The sequence below is a fragment of the Chironomus tepperi genome, unplaced genomic scaffold, assembly GCF_022539635.2.
Source record: "Chironomus tepperi strain 1889 unplaced genomic scaffold, CSIRO-AGI_Ctep_v1 contig_376, whole genome shotgun sequence".
NCBI classification, from domain to species: domain Eukaryota; kingdom Metazoa; phylum Arthropoda; class Insecta; order Diptera; family Chironomidae; genus Chironomus; species Chironomus tepperi.
In genome coordinates, this window is record NW_027226498.1 from 44,270 (window position 1) to 71,395 (window position 27,126).

A 27,126-nucleotide genomic window follows, 5' to 3' on the forward strand; every position below is an offset into this window, starting at 1 on the left:
CAGGTGTCTGTTTTGCAATATTTATGATAAATTAATCTGATTTAATATTTATATTTATGGTAAAGTATAAGGGTTCCAAAAAAAACAACTCAAAAAATTAAAAAATAAAAAAAATAGTAGGACTTGAACACACGACATGATAAAGATAAAATATCATTACATTGCTACGATTGCATTACGCCAAATCGTTTTAAATACTTATATTAATATTGTGGATAAAACACATTTATAAATGCTTAATTTTTACTTAATTAAAATCAAGATAAGAAAAAACCATAATAGTGTGCGGCCGAGCGAAGCGAGGCCGCGATTTTTTTGACACGTGTTTTGGAATAATCGGCTATAATTTTGCAAAAAAATGACAGATTTTTGCATCGTGTGCCTCAGTGGAAGCATCTTATGGCTCCAAAAACAATACAGCTCTTGCCATAACCGATATCTATCAGATGCAAAAAACCCGAAGTCTTAATATTGAGTTTGAAACGAGTTATCGCACCGATTAACTTGCTAACTTGCTAACTTGCTAACTTGCTAACTTGCTAACTTAATGACAGAAAGCGTTTTTTTGCGATTTCTCGGCACTGGAAGCACCAAATGAGATGCGGTTTTCACTGTTGGATTGGTATTTCCAGGCACAGACTTTTGGCTAGCAACTATATGGGGCAATTCCCCTAGGGTAATCCAGCAAATCAAAAAAAGTGGTTTCAGTGATAGACCAAAAACAATATATTCACCCAAATTGAAAATTTGGTGTGAATATGATAAAGTGAGTTAGACCTTAAAAATTTTGCAGTTGGATTTTTATAGGCTATAGAAGATTACCTATGCAGAAAAAATTTCATTATATGTGCACCAATAGGAGAATCGAACAAAAACATTCATATAGCCCTGGTGGTCAGTGGTTTCACTATTATGAGTTGAAATTTTGCATACATGAACTATGTGCTAATATCTCTAGACGTTTTCGGAATTATTCAAAAAAACCGAAAACTCTCAGTTTTATAAAGAAATTAAAATGTGTTTTGGAATAATCGGGTATAAATTTGCAAAAAATGATAGTTATTTGCATCATGTGCCTCACTGGAAGCATCTTATAGTTCCAAAATCTAATCAGTTCTTGCCATAACCAATGTCTATCAGATGCAAAAAACCCGAAGTCATAATATTGAGTTTGAAGCGAGTTATCGTGCCGAAATTGAAAATTTGGTGTGAATATGAAAGTGTTTGTTGGTGATTTTTTTGATGTTACACGATGTAACCGGTGCTGAAAAAGTATTTTTTTGGTAAATTTTTCACTGTTACACAGTGTAACATCAAAAAAATCAGTGTTTTTTTGTGATTTTTTCGATGTTACAGTGTGTAACGAGTGCTGAAAAAGTAATTTTTCGGTCATTTTTTCACTATTACACAGTGTAACATCGAAAAAATTATCCAAAAATATGATTTTTTTGACACGTGTTTTGGAATAATCGGCTATAATTTTGCAAAAAAATGACAGATTTTTGCATCGTGTGCCTCAGTGGAAGCATCTTATGGCTCCAAAAACAATACAGCTCTTGCCATAACCGATATCTATCAGATGCAAAAAACCCGAAGTCTTAATATTGAGTTTGAAACGAGTTATCGCACCGATTAACTTGCTAACTTGCTAACTTGCTAACTTGCTAACTTGCTAACTTGCTAACTTAATGACAGAAAGCGTTTTTTTGCGATTTCTCGGCACTGGAAGCACCAAATGAGATGCGGTTTTCACTGTTGGATTGGTATTTCCAGGCACAGACTTTTGGCTAGCAACTATATGGGGCAATTCCCCTAGGGTAATCCAGCAAATCAAAAAAAGTGGTTTCAGTGATAGACCAAAAACAATATATTCACCCAAATTGAAAATTTGGTGTGAATATGACAAGATCCATATAAAACTTCCACAAATTTAAGAACTTATTCATTTAACGGATTTTCATAATTCAAAACTCATAACGGTCAAAAAAAATTCAAACATTGTTCAGTAAACACTGTAAAAACATCGACAAACATTGAAAAACACTGTAAAACAATGAAAAAACGTGTTGTTCTTGTATTTGAAAATGAAAAACTGTTAATTATAGTATTAATGCGTTGATTTGAAACTTCTAAATGACCGATAACCCAATAACTTGATAGAACGAAGCTATTAAAACAAACCAGAGCATTTAAAATGAGTATGTAAATGGGCAAATCCGCGAGTTCTTGCGTCAATGAATCCTGCACACAAAAATTATTTTTCAAAAATTCAAAAAAAAATTCTTAATGAGCAAATCAGTATCAGCCTAATTAATTTACATTTGGAATGTGAAAATGTGTCGATAATTTTCATCTAGCATTAACGGTGATTCCACCGATTGGTTGAATTTTGAAAATTTTTACTTGAATAATCCGTGTTCTTTAAAATTTAATCATTTCCAAAATGACATTTAATTCAGTTGACACTTCAAGAATACCAGATAAACATCTTTATTTACTCACTCAACATCATAAACAGCATTCTAATCAAAGCAATTGCTGTTAATTAAGTTATAATTTTGATTTTAAAAATTTGTTTTCCCGCGGATTTGGAATTTCGTTACTTATACTTTTTTTCAACAATGAGAATTTTTAATACTTTTAGCTTAATAGCTTGGTTTTGAGCCCTAATAAGCACAACATAAGATGTATTAGATAAGGAACCATCGATTAGACTACTAAAGAAGCTTTAAAAGTGTTTAAATAGTCTATATTTTCGTTTTGAATGATGTCAAAAACAACAAATTCCAAAAAAAAGTATAAGTAACGGGCATAAAAATGGAAATATTTCCTTAATTAAAGTGTATTAAAGGTACTAGATGACATAAAACGATAGTAAATAGGTAAATACATGATATAAGGCATTAAAAGTAGTGAAAAAGTGAGTAAATTAAGAGAAATATCATTTTTTGTGAAAAAATTCATCGGTGGAATCACCGATTAAGTAATTTTACTTAATAAGACGAAATTAACAAAAAAAAATTACAAAAGTCCTCGTGTTATTGATCGAGGGACTTAAGCGCATTTTTGTCCCAGCGATCAGTAATTGATTAATATGTCACTTCCAGACCTCAAAAACAAGATCCAGTAGGATTCTGGTCACTTCCTTTCCCACGAAATGAGATCCAGTATGATCCAGTTTACTTCCTGGCCCACAAAACAAGATCTGGTAGGATCTAGGTCACTTCCAGAACTAAAACACAAGATCCAGTAAGATCCAGGTCACTTCCAGAACTAAAACAAAGATCCAGTAAGATCCAGGTCACTTCCAAACCTAAAAACCAAGATCCAGTAAGATCCAGTTCACTTCCAGACCTAAAACACAAGATCCAGTAAGATCCAGGTCACTTCCAGACCTAAAAACCAAGATCCAGTAAGATTCAGGTCACTTCCAAACCTAAAAACCAAGATCCAGTAAGATCCAGTTCACTTCCAGACCTAAAACACAAGATCCAGTAAGATCCAGGTCACTTCCAGAACTAAAACAAAGATCCAGTAAGATCCAGGTCACTTCCAAACCTAAAAACCAAGATCCAGTAAGATCCAGTTCACTTCCAGACCTAAAACACAAGATCCAGTAAGATCCAGGTCACTTCCAGACCTAAAAACCAAGATCCAGTAAGATTCAGGTCACTTCCAAACCTAAAAACCAAGATCCAGTAAGATCCAAGTCACTTTCAGATCTTAAAACAAGATCCATATAAAACTTCCACAAATTTAAGAACTTATTCATTTAACGGATTTTCATAATTCAAAACTCATAACGGTCAAAAAAAAATTCAAACATTGTTCAGTAAACACTGTAAAAACATCGACAAACATTGAAAAACACTGTAAAACAATGAAAAAACGTGTTGTTGTTTTTGTTGTTGTTGTATTTGAAAATGAAAAACTGTTAATTATAGTATTTATGCGTTGATTTGAAACTTCTAAATGACCGATAACCCAATAACTTGATAGAACGAAGCTATTAAAACAAACCAGAGCTCTCTACGATGTCTAGTTTTTGAGATCTCGCGTTCCAGCCGACCGAACGAACGAACGAACAAAGTGTCTTATTAAGCTACCTTTTTGAAAAAAATTTCAAAAATGCGCTAAAAATAGCGTCAACCGATTATTGCAAACAAATTCATGAAAAATTTGAATGTTTACAAAATTAGGGTAAAGAATATAATTTTTGTGGTAATATAATTTTTGTGGTATTGACATTTTTTTGGAAATTCTATTTTACACTGCTTTTCACTTCCAGAAAGGTAAATAAATTATGAAAGAATGCTATTAAAATGATATATGTTTAGTTTTATGGAGCTTTTACCTTACTATAACTAAGTTATATCAATCCAAAAATTTACCCTAAAAATTCAAGTTTTTACTACAATTTTCAATTAAATATTTTCTTAAGAAATTATCACTGATTCATTTAGGAAGTGGACTAATATGATAAAACAAACCATATATTTTCACAATAATTAGTATTAAACAGTTAAAGTTAATTAGTTTAACTAAAAAAACACATTTAAAATATGTAAACATTGAATATAATTTTTGTGGTAAAAAAATCTAATTTTTGTGGTATTTTTTCTAAGAAATTTTTTGGTTGATTTTTCCTAAGGTTGATGCTCCCCTATCTCATTTAAAATTTAAAAATTCGTTAAATTTTTTCAACTTTTTTTAGTTAATTTATCATTTTCCACATGCTTTGCAGACTTAAATTGAACTTAAATTAGTTGAATATAAGCCTGATAATAAATTTAGCCAATCTCCTTGAAGAATTAAGCTAGAAATCGTCAATTTATTATTACCACAAAAATTATATTTTTTTACCACAAAAATTATATTTCATACCACAAAAATTATATTCACTAATAAAATCAGTTTTTCACGAAAACTGTTATTTTAGGATAAATTTTGATTAGCTTATAGTAAATTTCCTTGTTTCCTTAATATTTTGCCGAAGAAATTGTCCTAAAAGAATTAACACGTGAAAAGTTATGAACTTTTAAAATCTTGAAGATTAAAATTACCACAAAAATAATATTCTTTACCCTAATTTTACTTAATTTATTATTAGAGCATCATTTTATCGTACCTAATTATTGAATTCGTTCGTTCGTTCGGTCCGGTGCTTGTCTCAGCAATTAGACATCGTAGAGAGCTCGGAATGGTTTTAATAACTAGTATGATGACTTAGAATTTACTGGATCTCGTTTTGTGGGTCAGGAAGCAACTCGGATCCTTGGATCTTGGTTTTTAGGTTGAGAAGTGTCCTGGATCCTACTGGATCTCGTTTTGTGGGTTGGAAAGTGAACTCGATCCCACTGGATCTCGTTTTGTAGTTCGAGAACTGACTTTTTAATCAAATACTGGGACAAAAATGCGTTGAAGTGACTCGAAAAGAATGAGAACTTTTGTAATTTTTTTGTTTACTGGATGACAGTTTTCTGCGGACGATTAAATCTACATGAAGACACTTCTATTTATCTGCAAGAAGATAACTATTTCCCTTAATTTTCCTATTACTCAAATTTTGTAGTTTCAGAAGCACAGATTCATTTGAAGAATTGCCTAGATGTTAAGGATGTTAAGTACTTATTGTTACCAACTACTAATGAATTAAAAATAATTTATAGTACAAATTTTAATTGAAAATTAAAGACTAAAAGAAAAATAAATTGAAAATAAATTAATGTTAAAAAAAAATCAATAAAAGCGTGTAAAAAAGAAACACGACTTTATCGAGCTAATTTCAGCACATTTTTGAAGCAGCAAACAGTTATTTGTTAGCAAAGGCTTTAAGAATAGAATCCAAAACAGTTCTTTGGGCTAGGATTCAAAAATAGGATTCAATATCACTTCTTAACCCAATTTATGAATATTTAAAAGTTTATGATATAACAGTTTGCTGAATTTCAAACTTTATAACGGTTTTGGAAATTTAAATAATAACTTGTTTAGTATATACTTACTTACTTTACTTCCTTGGCTGGGGCGCACGAGGGCCCATTGCCGCGCGTAGGGAATGTCTGAAGACAGCTCTATCCTTCGAAACCTTCTGCCAGTTCGGGATATTAAGGACTCTAGCGTCCTTTTCAACACATGCAATCCAGGAATTCTTTGGTCTTCCACGCGACCTCTTGCCATCCACAAAGTCTGAAGTAGTTACCTTAAGGACTGGGGCGTCACTTGGCCTTCTGTATATATGGCCTGCCCATCTCAAGCGATTCGCACGAAGTACTGTCACTATATCTGCATCCTGGAATAACAGATAAAGTTCATTATTATGTCTAGACCTAAACTCTTCTCCTTCCTTCACAGGGCCATAAATCGCTCGTAGCACCCGTCTCTCAAAGACACCTAATGCGTCCTCATCCGCTTGTGTTGAATTCCAGGTTTCTGAACCATATAGCGCAATGACCCGGATAAGCGTCTTGTACAGCATGACTTTGGTTCCTCTCGATAGACTCTTGGATGTTAGGAGGTGCTTTAAGCTGTAGAATGCACCATATGCCGAGTGGATCCGCTTGCGTACCTCGATTGTAACGTCTGTTTAGTATATATTCACTGTAATTAAAAATTCATTAATTATAGTCATTATTTCAATGTGTGGTCAAAGGAAAAAATAGTAAAATTTTAAAAATTACTAACACTATAAAATATTAGTTTTAGTACAATTGAAAATTTGGGTTTATTTGGGTGTTATTTTTTTGGCCACATATCAATATATTGATTATAGTTTTCAGATTCAAACTTTTTCAATGTTCACCAACAACTTAACAGAACGAAAAATATTTCATTAATAAATTAAATTAATTAAATTTTTTTTTGCATGAAAATGCTGTAACGAGGTGGGAAGGGTGGTCTAGAAATCCTTTTTTTTGTGTAGATAACGTAATAAGTGAACGGCCCCACAGTTAACAATTAATTTTTGAAGGTAGTAAATAGTATAATTCATTCAGGATACGTAATGGAATATATTAGTCGTTATTGTTTTTCTTTTTTAAAATTTTTAGTAATTGTGTATGTTTTCTATATCTTATTTGAACTTTATTGACATGAACTGTCTTCACCTCATTCCACATAAAGCAACGGACAATTATAAGCATTTTGACTGGGAATTGTGTGATTCCACAGATGAAATTTTCCAGAAGTATTAATTTCTTCACCAAATGTTTTTGTAGCATCAAAATGAAGAAATTAGTAAAGACGTGACTATTCGTGACCGACGGAAGCGCATTTTTCCTGCACAGAGTCAAAAAATTAAATGGTATATTAAAGATCACAATTCTGGCATAAAACATTACAAATAGCACCTGAATGAAGAAAAAAATGAACATTTGTGGAAAATTTGAAATTACACTAGCCAATTGTCTAGAAGAATTCATTTTAAAATTATTATGGAATGGTAAAACTAATGGTTGTTAAGGTATTTATTCATCTATAGGCAAAATGCGCTAAAGCTTTCCATGTCTCAAATACTGACGATCTTTTTACTGTTTTTTTTTTTTGAATCCGGCGTTTTCAAAATAAGAAAAAATAATTTAAATCATAATTATAAGGATTTAAAGAAAACATTTCAGATAAAAACTGCAAATAAACATTGAAGATTCGTCCTAATATGTCTCGTGACAATCATTTGTAAGTTTTTGTATGTAAAGATTGATAATTCAGATTATACTATTCAGATTATATTTCTTTTGTTTTTATTATTTATCTATTTCATTTTTCTGTCTATCATGATTAATTTAGACGTTCAAATGAAAGGCCCGAAAGGTCAACATCACGCTCAATATCAAGATTTCGCAAGTGCGTTACAAATATGCTCCTACAAATCAACAAGAAATTTCAAATCAATAATTCAATCCAAAAATGTATATTTTTAGCAATGCTTCAAAATCTCACCATCGATCACGTTCACCGCCACTTTATAGATCATCTCCACCGTTGAAGAGATCAAGATATCAACGGGAAAGAAGCCATTCAATTGAAAAAAATGGTCATCGACGTGGCCCAACTCCTACCGATATTAGAAGAAAAAATCCAGTGAGTATTTTTTTGTATATAAAGATGAAATAACATTTTTTGTTCGTTAAATGGCAATGAAAATTTATACATACAAAAAATATGAATATTTAGGATCCATCAAAAGTCTTGGGCGTTTTTAACTTGCATGTCAAAACAACTGAAAGAGAAATTCGTGATGTTTTTGATCGCTTTGGTCAAATAGATGATATTATAATGGTAAAAGATGCAAAAACAAGAGGATTTCGAGGCTATTGCTTTATATATTATAATAAGCAACGAGATGCGACCGAGGCCTTAAGTCAGTGTAATGGAATAGAGCTCAAAGAGCGTATGATAAGGGTTGATTATTCGCTAAGTGAAAGACCACATTCAAGTACACCAGGCGAATATCGTGGAAAACGAGGAGGAAATGTTCGTGGAGGAAGTTTTCGTTCGCGACCATATGAGAGGACACGTTATTATGAGAAACATGATAATGATCGCTTTAGAAGACAGCGATCATCTGAAAGGTATATTCGAAAGGATGATTACAGAAGACGATCTAGAGAATATGAACGTATTCCAAGGTCTATCGATGATCGCCATAGAAGATCATCTCGATCTCCACGTGAAAGATACGATAAACACTAGATATTTCGCATTTGAGTGCATATTGGAGATCTTTAATTTCTAAAGCAATTAATCTATACAATTTTTTTTTTTAATTTTTTCTTCATATAATTAAAATTAACGACCAAAATTACTAAATTGTCTACTCTTTATTATAAACCTGATAATTTCTTTTTCTCTAAAAGAAAACAAATTTTTTCTCTTTCAAAATTATAAATTCAAAAATAAATAAATTAAACTTAAACCTTAAAAAGCACTTAATTACCCACACCAAGGAATAAATTAATTTGAATTAAATGATCAATACATATTTTCTGAAAAATTCTTGACTCTCAATATTTAGTGTGTTCAGAATATAATTTGAATAAAAAAAAAAACATAATTTTTTATTAAAATTCAAAATTATTTTTTTTTTTATTGTTTCTCACAGATTTTTTTCATGTTTCAACTTCGAATTACCGCAGTTTTGTGGGGAAGTCTACGATTTTTTAACAGCCTAAACAAAAACAATTTTTTTAGCGCATTTTTGAAACTTGTTTTCAAAAAGGTAGCTTAATAATGCACTTTGTTCGTTCGTTCGTTCGTTCGTTCGTTCGGTCGGCTGTTCGGCTGGAACGCGAGATCTCGAAAACTAGACATCGTAGAGAGCTCTAGTTTGTTTTAATAGCTTAGTGCTATCGAGTTATTGGGTTATCGGTCATTTAGAAGTTTCAAATCAACGCATAAATACTATAATTAACAGTTTTTAATTTTCATTTACAACAACAACAAAAACAACAACACGTTTTTTCATTGTTTTACAGTGTTCTTCAATGTTTTTCGATGTTTTTACAGTGTTTACTGAACAATGTTTGAATTTTTTTTGACCGTTATGAAGTTTGAATTATGAAAATCCGTTAAATGATGAAGTTCTTAAATTTTTGGAAGTTTTATATAGATCTTGTTTTTAAGATCTGGAAGTGACCTGGATCTTACTGGATCTTGGTTTTTAGGTCTGGAAGTGACTTGTTAATCAATTACTGATCGCTGGGACAAAAATGCGCTTAAGTCCCTCGATCAATAACACGAGGACTTTTGTAATTTTTTTTTGAGTAACGTAATAGGTGGAAATTTAGATAATTCATCTACAAAACTGCACAATTCATAATTTGCCTCTTTAATAGCTCAATTTCTCTTATTTATCAGATTCTCGATCATGACTGCTTCTTGAAGCTGCTCCGCATACCTTATGTGACTTGTTTGGAAGCTTGAAGATTTATAGGTTTTGTCTTTGCATCACGGCGGAATGCCACAATTCTGAGATGAATGTTTATTAGCCCTGACGGATAGATAATACTTACTCCAAAATCAATATTATCTGGAAACTTTTAAAAATTCATCGTAGGACTTATAAAAATACTTGACTAAATAATAATAAAACTTTGATTATTTTAACAAGATACAAAACCGTGCATTTGACGTGGCGGCGCCGTGACGTCTTTTCAGAGGCGGATTTCGTACCGATTTGGTCGCCGCCACGTCGACGCAGAAAACCACGCAAGGCGGTCCTGGCGTCGCCGCCACGGCGAAAAATTTGTATGGGAGCGCGGCACCGCGAAAAAAAAACGGCGGCGCCCTGGAGACTACTTTACGTCGGTTTGAATTTTGATAAATTTATTAATTAACGACACTGAAAAAATGAACAATAAAAGCATAAACAATAATACTCAGTTTTACAAAATTTTATTTATTAAAGAATAAATATTACAAATTAAACTTATAATTAAATATTTTTAAAATTATGCAGAAGTTGAACCATTACGTTTGTTACCTACAATGAAAAAAAATAATTAGTGAAAAAATTGTTGTAATCATATTTATATAAGCCGAATTTTTGGCCGAAAAAGGATGAAAAATCATGGAAATTGATATTTAACTTAATTTTTTTAATAATTAACTCCTTATTTATACTTACGTTTATTCTTGTTGCTTAAATTTGATCCTTTTTTCTTCACTTTATCACTCTACACTAATTCTACACTCAATTATACACTAATTTATAATATTTTATATTTTTCACTAAATTTCTTCAAAGATTTTTGTACTAATGAGTTTCGCCGTACAAAACGCCGCCGAATTGACGCGAAATAAAATTGTACGTCGAATCACAATTTTCTTCATTTATAACCGCTGCGTCGACGCCAAGGTGAATTTTGCGTCGACGCCAAGGTGAATTTTGCGTCGCCGCTGCGTCGACGCCAAGATGAAATTTGCGTCGCCGCCAAGGTGAATTTTGCGTCGCCGCCAAGGTGAATTTTGCGTTGCCGCTGCGTCGACGCCAAGGTGAATTTTGCGTCGCCGCCGCGTCGACGTAATGTCGTGCCGCGAACACCAGTTGCACGACCGACTTGCGTCTTTTTTTGCCGCCTTGTGCTATTCGGGTAAAGTACTGAAATCAAAAATTCATTACCCTGAATTTACGTTATAAGCCACTACCCGTTACCAAGCCACTGGCTTAGTAAAGAAATTTGACTGAAAAAAACTTTTGGATTCGTTAATAAGCCACTATCAAAATGCCATTAATTAAACTAGATAAAATACCCTGAATTTACGTTATAAGCCAGTGGCTTATCGGAAGAAAAAAGTTTTCAAAATCTCAAAAAAAGGCTTAATAACGAGTAGTGGCTTAGTAAAGAAATGTAAACAAATGAAGAAAATTCAAAATTTTCATGGAAATTTTAAAAATTATTAAGTTTTCTAGTCCTAACTGATTGTTAATGTCTAAATATATCATTTGAAAAAAATTAAATTATTTTATCTAGTTTAATTAATGGCATTTTGATAGTGGCTTATTAACGAATCCAAAAGTTTTTTTCAGTCAAATTTCTTTACTAAGCCAGTGGCACCTTGTCTGACTCCTTGTCTGTCACCATTACTTTTTCTAATTATTATGGACAAAGTAATGCGTTCGGCGACGAGAGGGATGCCAAGAGGAATCGTTTGGTCCTTAAATGATCGTCTGGAAGACTTGGACTACGCCGACGACGCGTGTTTGCTGGCACATACCCATCAGGACATGCAAGGGAAGCTCAGAGATCTTGAATTAGAATCAGCAAAAGTGGGCCTTGTCATCAACGTCAAAAAGGCGGAAGAGATTCGAGTCAACGCGAGGAACAATAGCCCATTGATTATCGGTGGACAAGTCGTAAACCGAGTTGAGCATTTTACGTATCTCGGCAGTAACATCTCAGCAGATGGTGGTACGAAGAAGGACGTGGACCAAAGGATACAGAAGGCGAGAGGTGCATTTATGAGACTCTCGAACATATGGAAATCCACCATCATAAGCAAGTCACTGAAGATGAAGATCTTTAATGCTTGTGTCAAGTCGGTGCTGCTTTATGGATGCGAGACTTGGCTTGTAACTACAGACATACAACAAAAGTTACGGGTTTTTGTGAATCGCTGCTATAGACGTATAATCAGAGTATGGTGGACTGATGATCCACTTGAATGGCCGTCAAACCAAGTACTGCTGCAAAGAGCTGGTCAGGAAGACATTAATCGGGAAGTCCTCAAACGAAAGTATGGATGGATAGGACACACGCTACGAAAACGAAACACTAGAGAATGTGGCGTAAATGGGATGGAAACACAGACCTGTTTCACCGCGCTTGGATGGAATCCACAAGGAAAGAGACGCCCTGGAACTCCAAAGGCAACTTGGCGTAGAACAGTAATGCGGGAATGTCAATTAGATGTCAAAACAGAGAATTTATACAAGCTTTGTGATGTGGCCAGTAACAGAGTCAGATGGAAGGCCTTTTGTAATAACCTAGGCTCCAAGTCGGAGCATGGTTCCAGTAAGTAAGTAAGTAAGTAATCAAAGTCTATCCTAAAATAACAGTTTTCGTGAAAAACTGATTTTATTAGTGCATTTAATTTTTGTGGCATGAAATGTAATTTTTGCGGTAAAAAAATCTAATTTTTGTGGTAATAATAAATTGAGAATTTCAAGCTTAGTGCGTAAAAGTGACTTTGATCTAACTGGATCTTTTTTTTTTGGTTTGTATACGTGACTAAAAACAAGATCCAGTAAATCCAAAGTCATTTATACAAACAAAAACCGAAATCCAGTAAGATCAAAGTCACTTCTACGAACTAAAATCAAGATGCTGAAAGGTCAAAATCACTTTTACAAACTAAAAAATAAGATCCAGTGCGGTCAAAGACACTTTGCCAACATTAAAGCAAGATCCAGAAAGATTCAAATCATTTCCAAGGAACTATCATAAAAAATAAAAAAATCGTTGGGACAAAAAAGTTAAAAATATGCTTTAATCACTAAAGTATGCACATATTTCGCCGCCGACATTAGTGACGTGGATCTCTGACCCCTGAGAAAACCGAATTTCAGATCGGTTCTCTTACTTATGGTGAAAACCAACTTAAAAACAAATTTAAAGATGAAAAACCATTGGAAAAGTCGATTTTAAAAATAAAAAAAATTGGTGTGAAATTTCACGACGCTGGCGTGAAATGGCGTGAAAGTGGCGTGAAACGGCGTGAAATGGCGTAAAAGTGGCGTGAAATGGCGTGAAATTTCCTACTGAATCTCGTTTTGTAGATCTTAAAGTGACTTATTAATCAATTCAGGAATCAATTACTGATTGCTGGGACAAAAATGCGCTTAAGGCGCTCGATCAATAACACGAGGATTTTTGTAATTTTTAAAAAACGTTGGCCAATAAAAAATGGTGAGCGATAAAAATGGCGGCCGATAAAAACGGCGGGCCGTTTATTTTTTCAAAATGGCGAGCGATAAAAACGGCGGTCCGTTTATTTTTTCAAAATGGCGGCCGATAAAAAACGGCGAGCTATAAAAAACGATGGCCGATAAAAACAATGAACGACTGGCCGATTCTCTCGGCCGCCGACATCGACCTTCGCAACACTGCGTACATGGAAGTTTTTAGCGCATTTTTAATAAGACACTTTGTTCGTTCGGTCGGCTGACGTTAAAAACTTTTTATCTAGACATCGTAGAGAGCTCGGAATGGTTTTAAAAGATCAGTTCCATAAAGTTATTGCGGCGCCGGGCATTTAAAAGTTTCAAGTCAACACATAAATACTATAATTAACAATTTTTCATTTTCATAACAACAAAAACACGTTTTTTCATTGTTTTACAGTGTTTTTCAATGTTCTTCGAATTTTTAACAGTGTTTACTGAACAAAATTTAAATTTATCATAACCGTTATGTGGTTTGAATTATAAAAATCCGTTAAATTATATGGAAGTGACCTGGATCCTACTGGATCTTAGTTTTGTGGATCTGGAAGTAACATGGATCCTACTGGATCTTATTTTGAAGGTCTGGAAGTGACCTGGATCCTACTGGATTTTGCTTTGTGGGTTTGGAAGTGACCTAGAACCTACTGGATCTTAGTTTTGTGGATCTGGAAGTGACCTGGATCCTATTGGAACTTGCTTTGTGGGTTTGAAAGTGACCTGGATCCTACTGGATCTTAGTTTTGTGGATCTGGAAGTGACTTGAATCCTACTGGATCTTATTTTGAAGGTCTGGAAATGACCTGGATCCTACTAAATCTTGTTTTGCGGGTCTGGAAGTAATCCGGATTCTACTAGATCTTGCATTGCAGGAATGGAAGTGACATGGATCCAGCTGGATCTTTTTTTGGGTCTTGGAGTGACCTGGATCCTACTGGATCTTCTTTTTTGGAACCGGAAGTGACCTGGATCCTACTGAACTGACTTATTAATCAAATACTGATCGCTGGGACAAAAATGCGCTTAAGTCCCTCGATCAATAACACGAGGATTTTTGTAATTTTTTAAATTCTAAACTTTTAACTTAGTGCTTATAATCACTTTTATTACACTTAAGCACCTGATTTATGGATATTTCCACAGATTGGTTTTTATACTAATGAGTTTCGCCGTACAAAACGCCGCCGAATTGACGCGAAATAAAATTGTACGTCGAATCACAATTTTCTTCATTTATAACCGCTGCGTCGACGCCAAGATGAAATTTGCGTCGCTGCCAAGGTGAATTTTGCGTTGCCACTGCGTCGACGCCAAGGTGAATTTTGCGTTGCCGCTGCGTCGACGCCAAGGTGAATTTTGCGTTGCCGCTGCGTCGACGCCAAGGTGAATTTTGCGTCGCCGCCGCGTCGACGTAATGTCGTGCCGCGAACACCGGTTGCACGACCGACTTGCGTCTTTTTTTGCCGCCTTGTGCTATTCGGGATAGCTGCGCGTTTATATGCGTTTCATGGCTATTGGGAGTTTAACGAGGGAGGATTCGCCAGATCTCTCGCTCAAACCTAGACCTACAATTTATAGTGGAATCCGAACCACTTCTTTGATGACATTACTGCCTGTAGCCTTCAAAGAGAGGCTGTGAGCCGCGTTTCCACTACATATGATTCGAAAAAGGACATGTGAAAAATTTCCCATGCCGAGTCTCGAACCCATGATCGCTAGATCGGTGTTGCAATAATTATGTACCGAAGTACTAAACCATTCCGCCACCGAGCCACCTCGACTCACTTAAAAAAAAAAACAATTTTTACAGTGTTTACTGAACAATGCTTGAATTTTTTTTGACCGTTATGAGGTTTGATTGATGAAAATCCGTTAAATGATGAAGTTCTTAAATTTGTGGAAGTTTTATATGGATCTTGTTTTTAAGATCTGAAATTGACCTGGATCTTACTGGATCTTGGTTTTTAGGTCTGAAAGTGACCTGGATCTTACTGGATCTTGTGTTTTAGTTCTGGAAGTGACCTGGAACTTCCTGGATCTTGGTTTTTAGGACTAAAAGTGATCTGGATCTTACTGGATCTTGGTTTTTAGGTCTTGAAGTGAATTGGATCTTACTGGATCTTGTGTTTTAGATCTGGAAGTGAACTGGATCTTATAGATCTTGTGTTCTAGGTCTAGAAGTGACTTGGATCTTACTGTATCTTAATTTTTTGGTCTAAAAGTGGATCTTACTGGATCTAGAAGTGACTTATTAATCAATTACTGATCGCTGGGACAAAAATGCGCCTAAGTCCCTCGATCAATAACACGAGGACTTTTGTAATTTTTTGGTTGATTTTTCCAATATATATATATGTGGTCATACGGAAAAAAATCGCCCCAAACAAAACTAATACATTGACAAAAGATAAATTTGAATTTCAAATAACGGTTACGAAAAATGTTAACAAACAAGTTTTTGCATTGTCAGTCAGTCGATTTAAAGAACAGTCGACGTTTCTTTAACGTAACTCCCAGAATTCTTCAAGATATTCGTCGCAATCAATGTACAGTTGTTGATAAATAAAAATTTCATAACCTTCATTTGAAATTCAATTTTTTTACGTACTGTAAATTTTGTCATTGTGTTAGTGTCTTTTCAAAAAAATAACCGTCATTTTTCCGTATGACCACATATATATATATTGGATTTTTCAATAAAGTTGATGCCCTATCTCATTTAAAATTTAAAAATTCGTTAAATATTTTTTATCATTTTACACGTACTTTCCAGACTTAAATTGAACCAAGAGGAAGATTACTTGGCGTGAAACGTATACGCCAAAAATTTCAATTCCGTGGCGTGAGATTTCACGCCATTTCACGCCAGCGTCGTGAAATTTCACACCAGTTTTTTTTATTTTTAAAATCGACTTTTCCAATGGTTTTTCATCTTTAAATTTGTTTTTAAGTTGGTTTTCACCATAAGTAAGAGAACCGATCTAAAATTCGGTTTTCTCAGGGGTCAGAGATCCAAGTCACTAATGTCGGCGGCGAAATATTTGCATACTTTAGTGATTAAAGCATACACTCTTAAAAAAATTCTAAAATTTAATTTTAGATTTGTATGAAAAAATCTAAAATTTAGTTTTTAACATAGCACCTAAAACTAAATTTTAGATTTTAAAACTAAAATTTTAAAATTTAAGAACTTAAATTTTTAATTTTAAAATTTTAGTTTTAAAAATTTTCCTTACAAAAACTAAAATTAAAGTTTTAAAATTAAAAATTAAAATTTTAAAATTCTAAAATTTTAGTATTAAAATCTAAAATAAAGTTTTAGGTGCTATGTTGAAAATTAAATTTTAGAATTAAAAATTAAATTTTAGATTTTTGGTTTTTATTTCCTGGAATAAGGAGCAGAAAAATTTCAAAGTAGCCATTAATTATGACTGAAAACACACATGTGTGAGTAAGAGAGAGAAAGCATGCATTGGTAGTTGAAAATTTTTTATCAACTTTTTTGAATTTTTCATACAATGTTGGCACATACTTCATCAAGTGATTTCTGCATGCTCTTGTGAAGTTTTATGAGAAAATTTTTTCAAAAAAAATCGTTTTAGAATTTTAAAATTCGGGTTTTAGATTTTAAAAATCAAAATTTTAGAATCAAAAATTAAATTTTAATATTTTAAAATTAAGTATTAAAATTAAAAATTTAATTTTTAAACTAAAAAAAAATTTATTCTAAAACTAAAATTTTAGAATTATTTCTAAGAGTGTATTTTAACTTTTTTGTCCCAACGATTTTTTTATTTTTTATGATAGTTCCTTGGAAATGACTTGAATCTTTCTGGATCTTGCTTTAATGTTGGCAAAGTGTCTTTGACCGCACTGGATTTTATTCCAATTTTGTGAAATTCACGCCGATGGCGTGAAATGGCGTATAATTTTCACGCCAAGTAATCTTCCCCCTGCTTCAAACTTTGTTCAGTAAACACTGTAAAAACATCGAAAACATTGAAAAACAATGAAAAACAATGAAAATTCGTGTTATTGTTTTTGTTGTTGTTGTTAATGAAAATGAAAAATTGTTAATTATATATGCGTTGATTTGAAACTTTTAAACGCCGTTTTAAAAAAATAAACGGCCCGCCGTTTTTATCGGCCGCCATTTTGAAAAAATAAACGGCTCGCCGTTTTTATCGGCCGCCGTTTTAAAAAAACAATCGGCCCGTCGTTTTTGGCCGACCGATAAAATCAGTCCGTTTCACAACTCTGCATGTACGATACTTATGGATAGTACATGGACCGTCCTTAGGACGTTATTGTCGTTCAGTATGTATGATTTTTGTGATGATTTAATGGAACGTTAATGTATTACATGAATGGAAAGTTAATGTATTACATGAATGGAACTTTAATGTAATGCACGGAAGGAATGTATGGTTCTATATGGAAGAATAAAATTGCTTTTCTTTGTTAATTAATAAAAATTGCGACGGTAAAAATTTATTTGATATAAACCTTACAATTTTTACTTAAAAAAATAATTAAATAAGTTCACATTAATGCACTAAAAAGAAAAGAAAAAAATTAATACTAACAAAGAAAAAACCAGACTGTGGAAATGTCGAAGTTGGCCGTTATTTTTATTTTCAAAAATATAAATGGCCGTTTATTTTTGAATTTTGAATGACCGTTATAAAGCTTCCAAAATTTTTATTATTAATAAAACCAAAAAATTATTACGAAATTCATTATTTCTTAAACTATGAATCATATTTAGGTCGTGTAATAACAAATCAAGCTTCATGTGACAGTTTAAGTCAAAAATTTACAGATTTTAATATCGATTTTCTAACGGTCAAAATTAATTTGAACTTTCGACGTTTTTTGAATCCTTCGACATTCAGTGTCGAAGGATTTCGACACTCAGATTTCCACAGTCTGGAAAAAACCTGCAAAAAATCATTAATTTCCTAAAAATTAAAAGAATAGTTACATTAAATTTATTAAAAGACCTGAAAAACGACAAAAAAAAAAACAGAAAACAGATCAAAATTAGGTAATATTTTACCATATATTTATAACACTTTAGAAATTTTAAAATTTTTGATATTTAAAATTAGTTTTACTTACCAAATTGATAAACTTCTGCTTTAAAAGTCACTTATCAAACAATATTAAGATCTTACCCTGAATTTACGTTATAAGCCACTACCCGTTACTGAGCCACTGGCTTAGTAAAGAAATTTGATTCTGGAAAAACTTTGTATCCGTTAATAAGCCACCACCAAAAAGTCATTAATCAAACTAGATAAAATAAATTTTCCGATTTTAAATGACATATTCGGATATTAAAAATCAGTAAGGACTAGAAGAAATTAATAATTTTTAAGATTTCCATGAAAAATTTCGTTTTTTCTTCATTTGTTTACATTTTTTACTAAGCCACTACTCGTTATTAAGCCTTTTTTTACGATTTTAAAAACTTTTTTCGTCCCATAAGCCACTGGCTTATAACGTAAATTCAGGGTACACTTTTAAAACCAGTAAAAATACATTTTAATTAATTTTTTCACAACACATTTTTCACATTTTTATGTAAACAAATAACTGAAAGTGGGAAAAATTGCAAAATTGCTCTTAATTGTCTGACTGAACAAAAAAAAAAATTCAATAGTACTATATGTAATAGATTTGGACTTTACATAGACGATCCATTAATGTTATACATAGGTAAGTAATACAGATATGTACTATTTTAGGATAGTACATAGATCTTCCATCAATGTCAACGGAATAAGTGTGGAATATTTTGGTTATGTGGGAAGTCTCTATCTACTTGATTTAATTAAATATTTACTACTCAAAAATATTCTAAAAACAGACTTTTACTTTAATTTTCATCATCTATTATCTACTAAAACCTTTTTTAATATTTTGAAGCTATAGACATTCAGTTTAATTTAATTATGATTTTAGTTATTAAAACTGTTCTTTAAAAACTTCTTTAAAAACATGATATTCTAGTTATGTTTTTTTTGAATAAACACATTTTTAGTATGCTCGCAAGTTGGTTTTAGTTGATTCTTAGCCTTCAGCTTTAGCCGTCGACTAAAGTGAATTTTCGAACTTATGCTATCATCAAATTTTGCAAAATATGTCTTGAATCCTAGAATATTATTTAAGGATGGTTTTAACTCTTTATCAACTGAAATAAGATTGAATATTGTATTTGGATATTATAAACTATAAATTAGTCAAGATTTCGCAAAAATTAGATTTGATAATTTTTATTTATAGAAAGGGTTATTAAATGAACAACCAACTACTCCAATACTTTGTAATCATAAAATTTGGGATTCTAGATGTAAAAAAAATTTAAAGTTTTTCATATGAACGGATAAATTTTTCATTATTGGAACTAAATTTTCATATGTTTATAAAATTTTCTTTGCATTTTTCCTAACCGAGATACCGGTATTCAAAAATCTTTAATTTTCATTTTCGGTATTTCGACACAGGTATTGAAAATGGGTGATTCTCTGGATAAGTCAAATTCGTCTAATTCGTGTCTCAAAAACTACAAAATTTGCTTCATAAAAAAACATTACTTTAGCTTATTAAACGAATTAACTAACTGTTAATTTCGTTCTAATATTAATTATTATATCTAAATCTGTCTTTATTTTGTATTGTTAGTCTATAACTCCTGCAAAAACATAAAATCAAAAAACGAATTTTCTCACGGATTAGGAAAAAAGTTTCTCGGAATCACTAAAATTTCAATTTTTCTCTTTAATTAAAGATTTTTGCAGCGTTTAAAGAGCAACAAACGATAGTTTTAGGTGAAATACACTCGAAATATCAACTCAACCATAGTGACAAGTAGAATAAAGTGCATAAAATTCATGTTGAAAGTCGGAATTTGATATTTTGATTCCGAGAAACCGGCATAAAAATTAAAATATTTAATTAAATAAAGCATGACGGTAAAAAGTAATTGTACAGAAATAAAGATCTGCACAAATCCCGTAAGTGTATATAAAGAATGGAGCTATAAAATTACCAGATTATTAGAAAAATTAATTCAAAGTCGAAAATTTTGAAAAAATTTATCCAAAGAAACACCCAAATCCTTTTCTTTAACAACAAAAAATCTCTAGCTGTTCAGATTATTGATATCTAGAAGTAAAGAGTGAGAGTGCACCAAGCCTATGTACTCAGTAGACCTACAATTTATAGTGGAATCAGAACCACGCTTTTGATGACGACATCAGCTTATTGACTTTACCCTACAATATGAGCGATGTTTCCATTGCATATGATTCGAATAAGGACAGGCGAAAAGTTTTTCATGTCTAGTCTCGAACCCAAGATCCCTTGGTCGGTATCACAATAATTAAGTACCGAAGTACGAAACCATTCCGTCACCTTTTCTCACAATTTAACATTACACCGTTTCCCGAAAGACATTTAATTGATTTAACACTTCATGAAATGAACCTTAAATTACTTAACACCATAAACAGCATAATTAACCAATAATTTTGATTTCAAATAAAATTAAGCACAAATTGGATGAATTAAATAAGGGTTCTTATTATTAAATAAAATTTTGAAAATTTTTACTTGAATAATCCGTGTTCTTTAAAATTCATTCATTGCCAAAATGACATTTAATTAAGTTGACACTTCAAGAATACCAGATAAACATCTTTATTTACTCACTCAACATCATAAACAGCATTCTAATCAAAGCAATTGCTGTTAATTAAGTTATAATTTTGATTTTAAAAATTTGTTTTCCCGCGGATTAGGAATATCGTTACTTATACTTTTTTTCAACAATGAGAATTTTTAATAATTTTAGCTTAATAGCTTGGTTTTGAGCCCTAATAAGCACAACATAAGATGTATTAGATAAGGAACCATCGATTAGACTACCAAAGAAGCTTTAAAAGTGTTTAAATAGTCTATATTTTCGTTTTGAATGATGTCAAAAACAACAAATTCCAAAAAAAAGTATAAGTAACGGGCATAAAAATGGAAATATTTCCTTAATTAAAGTGTATTAAAGGTACTAGATGACATAAAACGATAGTAAATAGGTAAATACATGATATAAGGCATTAAAAGTAGTGAAAAAGTGAGTAAATTAAGAGAAATATCATTTTTTGTGAAAAAATTCATCGGTGGAATCACCGATATGTATGAAGTAAATGGAAAATTACATGTTAAAGCAAATTTTGAAGAGAAAAATCAGTATTTGTGAAATAATTTGATCTGTGGAAAAGCCCAGCTGAGAACAAGGTACATTTTAAGCTACCTTTTTAAAACAAGATTGAAAAATGTGCTAAAACTTATCTATGACAAATTGTTTATAATATATGAAACAATATTTAAAATCTTACATAATAAAGCTTTTTTCTAACTAGGAACAATCCGATAATAGCATTGAAAATTGAATTTAAATCTGAATCAAAAATAAATTTGAAGAGTTCAGCACATCTTTTCAAGGGTAGTTAGAAGTAAATAATAATTTACTTACAGACCATGTATGTGTTAAATCTGGAATATTCTATGTTCAATACATTAATATTTTTCTCCCCGACAAATTATTCTTCTCGTCCTACCTATATTTTTCTCACATTTTCCTTATTTTGAGAGAGTAATAAATAACAGTATTTTTTTATTGAAGGCTAGTTTTTCTTGAGCTTTTGCCCACACAACATCATTTAATTTATTTGATTCTTGTTTATAAAAAAATCAAAAGAATGGAAATACTTTCTGACAAAGTTCGTCATTCAGAAAATTATATAGAATGTATATACGATTATAATACAACTTTTGTGGAAAAATCGAATGGAAAAATAATTGTAAGTAGCATTTTATTTATATAAAAGTTTGAATACGTTATATATTAATTTTTGAAGTAATAAAGATTTGCTTTACTTCAGAACTTTAATGTTTTCAAAAATGTGCTTTAGATTTGTCTCTTAAAGACCTTCTAAAAGATCATTTATTAAATCTAAAATTTTTATTTGGGAGTTAAAGAAAAAAAAACACTTGGAAATAAAATATTATCATTATCGGCCGATTTCACTAAAAAGGATTTCTCGATTTGGAATCAATAGAATTTTTTAACAGGAACGGCAAACATCAAATGATATGGAATTTTAAAGGCTTGTTCACACTACTATAAATTAAAATCAAGAATAAAACAGTAGATATTTCGTAAAATCAAGTATAATCTCGTTTAGTGAAATCGGCAAATTCCTAGCGTTGTGAAATAGGTAGCTAGCCATATTTATAATTCTTGAACCTAAAAACCAGATTGTACCATATATACATACGAAAAAAAGACCGTTACATTTTCAAAAATTCTAACACTATATTGATGATCATTTTTTTTTATTTTGAAATAACTCCGTGTTCAAATTCTTCAAACATGTTCGAATTTTTCGACAATCTAATTTCAAAAAAAAAAAAACAAATTCGAGACTAGAAATTTAAATTTTTCATACATGTTAACGCTAAAAATTACTAATATATTTAAACTTAAACACGATCGATTGGTTAAAAAAAAAACAGGCTATTCTGACATTGTCAGTTTATTGCTGATAAGCCTTAAAAATTATTATCATTTATTGTCTCAAACATTTGATATGTCGCAAAAAAGCTAGAAAACGTGATGTTTATGTAAGCGGTATATAATTTTAATGACCCTTAAAATATATTCACATTACGGATAGATTTTTGACATTGTGTCTTTTAAAATAATCATTGATATTATATTATTTCGTTCTACATCCGTGTTATTCTTATAAAAATTTTGATTATTTTTTTTTCCTTTTTTTCGGTGATTCATATAGGTGCAGCCAATCACAAAGAAAATTGATGTACGTACGGAACGAAAAGTACCAAAAACAGGCGTTATGTTAGTTGGTATGGGAGGAAATAATGGATCGACCTTAATTGCATCGCTTGAAGCAAATCGCTCAAAAATGTTTTGGCGCACTAAAGATGGAATTCAGAATGCAAATTGGTTTGGATCAATAACACAATCATCAACCGTTTTATTAGGATCGGATATAAACTTTCAAGATGTATATATTCCAATGAATCAGATCGTGCCTATGGTAAATCCAAATGATATTTATGTAGATGGTTGGGATATTAGTTCTTTAAACATTGGGGACTCAATGAAGCGTGCAAAAGTATTGGATTTAAATTTACAAGATCAATTATATGCAAAACTTTCTCAAATCATTCCTCGTCCTTCAATTTATGATCCTGATTTCATAGCAGCAAATCAGGCAGATCGAGCAGATAATTTAATACATGGGACTAAATATGAGCAATTTATGAAAATTCGAGAGGATATTCGCGATTTTAAAAGCAAAACGAAAGTTGATAAGGTTATTGTGCTCTGGACTGCAAACACAGAACGATTTAGTGATGTGCGTGAAGGATTAAATCTTACAATGAATGAATTGAAAGAATCATTAAAAAATAATGAAAATGAAATTTCTCCATCAACAATTTTTGCTATGGCATCTATTATAGAAGGATGCATTTATATAAATGGTTCGCCTCAAAATACTTTTGTTCCCGGAGTAGTTGAAATGGCCGAATATTATAATGCTTTCATTGCTGGCGACGATTTTAAATCGGGACAAACAAAACTAAAGTCAGTTTTGGTAGATTTTCTTGTTGGAGCAGGAATTAAACCTGTCAGCATAGTTAGTTACAATCATTTGGGGAATAATGATGGAAAAAATCTTTCAGCGCCTTCACAATTTCGTTCTAAAGAAATATCAAAAAGTAATGTGATTGATGAAAATATAGCAAGTAATGAAATTTTATACAAGCAAAATGAGCATCCTGATCATTGTGTTGTAATTAAATACGTACCCTATGTAGGAGACAGTAAAAGAGCTATGGACGAATATACAAGCGAAATAATGATGGGTGGTCATAATACCTTAGTAATTCACAATACTTGTGAAGATTCTCTTTTAGCGACTCCTTTGATTCTTGACTTGATAATTTTGGGAGAATTGTGTTCGAGAATTACCATTAGAGAGCATGGTGAAAGCAATAATTATGAATCTTTTAGATCAGTTTTGTCTATTCTGTCTTATTTGTGTAAAGCACCTTTAGTTCCCAAGAACACGCAAATTGTCAATTCGTTATTTAGACAGAGAACTGCTATTGAAAATATTCTTCGTGCATGCATTGGACTAGCTCCAAATAATCAAATGGCTCTAGAGCAAAGATTTAAGTTGACACTTTATCCCTCTAACTTAAATAAAGATCCTTCAATTTCTCAAAAAAATGAAAAAAACCTTAATCACATAAATGGTTTTCACATTACGACAAATGGTCATTGTCAAAATGGAAACTAAAGTCTTTTATTATGAAAATGTCAGAACTTGACTTTACATATTGATGAATAAAAATTATGAAAAATTACTAGTTTTACATAATTGAAATATTAAACTTAATTGAATTTTTTTTTTAAAAAAACCAACATACAAATTAAAAATTATAAAAAAAAAAAATTAAAAAATTAGCGGTTTTAAATCCACCTGGATACGCCTCTGAGGTAAGTGCTGTTTTTAAAATATCCTAAATTTGGAATACCTATAAAAATTTTCACTAGTGTATAAAATATTTATGATAGCTTATGTTTTGCTCTAGGTTTTTCAGAATATTCTTTTTTTTTTGAAAAAATCTATTTTGAGACATTTTTTATAATTTTTATTCAAACATAAAAATTTTCTCGTATAACGGTTTTCTGAAATTCAAAAATTAGATTAGGTTGCTTTGCTCCACCAAGATAAGTTAAATTCTGAAAAAAATTGTTTATTCATGTCAATAGCAAAAAATCTAGGATTTTTGATGCTGTTAACAAAAACGGAAAAAGGGCTGGCCGCAGGGCCAGTAAAAAAGTTACAGTTAATGTAAAAAAAAAAAATATTTTTACACTAATTAAACCAAAACAACACCTGAGAATAAGATGATAAAATGATAGATCTCAATGTTTTACATAAGTTTGTGCAAACATAGCTAAAATCTTCTATAATTAAGAGAAATGATAATTCAAAGTCAATTTCATTTTTCTGAAGGATCGTCCATATCCTGCCAACTCTTACTTTTGCTCTCTTGTTCTCTTTTCTACCAAAAGAAGAAAGGATCAAAGTGAGTCTTCTAATCTTAATTTAGAATGTTGATCTACGAATTTTCAAAAAATCATATAAAATAATTTATTTAAATATTTTAATTCTATGAAAAAAAAAATTAAAGCTTTTAAAGCTAGGCTAGCAACTCCATCTTCTGGCATTTTTAAAATGTATAAATCTTCGTTATATCAATATACATAAAAAAATGTAATAACAGTAATACAAAATTAATTTAAACTTTACAGCGTTGACAGTATAGATGTTAACTTTATTAGTTCCTTAATTTCTCTAAGAATTTAAATATGAGATATTCATTGAATGTCGTTTGAAAACTTATAGAATAAAATTAAAATTTAATATTTTCAGACTCCTTTTCCTTTTCTTTATGAAAAATTGGAAAATTTAAAGCTCTAAATCTAGAAGAAAAAAATATTTCAGCAAAAAAACCGACTAATAAACATTTTCAATGACGTTTCTTAAAAACACATTCGACGAACACAATTATTGAAAAAATTTTATCTAATAATTATTGCTTATTATATTTTTATTTATCACGAGGAAATTTTATTTAAAAGAAATTTCGAACACGTGAAATGTTGCTTGAGAACTAGAAAATGAAGAGAGCAATTCCATGACAGATTATATTTTTTTTCATGTGACATTGTTATTTTAGTTCAAATCACAAGAAAATATCTTTAGCTGATTCATGAGAAGCTCTCTTGAACTTCACGTTCATATATTAGTAGATACACCAGTCCATTTAATTATCTATTTTTATATATATTTAAATCACGATGAAAATTCCCATTGTTGCAATTAAACTAGAAATGAAAGAGAGCAAACCCATGACAGATGTGATTTTTATCAATACAACTATTTATAAGTTGCCTTGATTTTATATAGCTGATACATGAGAAGCTCTCTTACTCTTCACGTTCACCATTCTTTATATTTTCCTTAAAGAGCAATTTCACCTGTATCACTGCTTAAATTCAACTGATTCTCTACTTTACATATTTTACAGTCGAATATGAACTGTTTGTTTCTTATCGCCTTGAACAAACTAAATGAAAAAATAAATGTGAACTGAAAATATTATATGTATTTTTTAGTCTTATCAAGTTGAAATACCGAAATAACAGAAAAAACACTGTTCTTTATCACCTGTAAAAAACTCGAATACAATGCAAACAATAATTTTTAACTTTAGTTGTAAAGAAAATTTTTCTCCCACTTAATGGAACACACGTGTGTGACATCTTTTTACATAATCACTATGATACGCACTATTAGAAATACCTAAATGATAATGAATATTTGGATTTATAAATTTCTTTTTTCAAAATAGCATTAGCCTAACAAGTTTCCACAAATAATTTTAGATTTAATACGACTGGACATGAGAAAATGTGATAATTTGAATGTAACGAATCTTATAAAGGCTAACAAAAAACATATTAGAGCAATTGTGTTAAACACAATTATTGACGCAACTTAAATGATAAAAATTAC

The 27,126-nt window shown here is 31.3% G+C and overlaps 3 protein-coding genes across 4 annotated transcripts; all 3 read left to right on the plus strand.

Moving 5' to 3' along the window:
* Positions 1-7,514: 7,514 nt before the first annotated feature.
* On the plus strand, positions 7,515-8,971 carry LOC139096190 (transformer-2 protein homolog alpha-like). Its single transcript, XM_070647876.1, has 4 exons — positions 7,515-7,674; positions 7,786-7,842; positions 7,920-8,079; positions 8,173-8,971. Exons 1-4 carry the CDS (start codon positions 7,655-7,657, stop codon positions 8,689-8,691), a joined length of 756 nt encoding a protein of 251 aa, XP_070503977.1. The 5' UTR covers positions 7,515-7,654; the 3' UTR covers positions 8,692-8,971.
* A 2,640-nt stretch (positions 8,972-11,611) lies between these two features.
* LOC139095736 (uncharacterized) lies at positions 11,612-12,520 on the plus strand. Its single transcript, XM_070647202.1, has one exon. The coding sequence runs from the start codon at positions 11,612-11,614 to the stop codon at positions 12,518-12,520; it is 909 nt and encodes a 302-aa protein (XP_070503303.1).
* Positions 12,521-22,149: 9,629 nt separating this feature from the next.
* Inos (Inositol-3-phosphate synthase) lies at positions 22,150-24,931 on the plus strand. Of its 2 annotated transcripts, none has more exons than XM_070647869.1 (2): positions 22,150-22,305; positions 23,302-24,931. In XM_070647869.1, exons 1-2 carry the CDS (start codon positions 22,204-22,206, stop codon positions 24,835-24,837), a joined length of 1,638 nt encoding a protein of 545 aa, XP_070503970.1. In that variant the 5' UTR covers positions 22,150-22,203; the 3' UTR covers positions 24,838-24,931. The 2 variants fall into 2 exon arrangements, with proteins under 2 accessions (XP_070503970.1, XP_070503971.1); XM_070647870.1 differs by lacking the exon at positions 22,150-22,305 and adding an exon at positions 23,023-23,128.
* Positions 24,932-27,126: the final 2,195 nt, after the last annotated feature.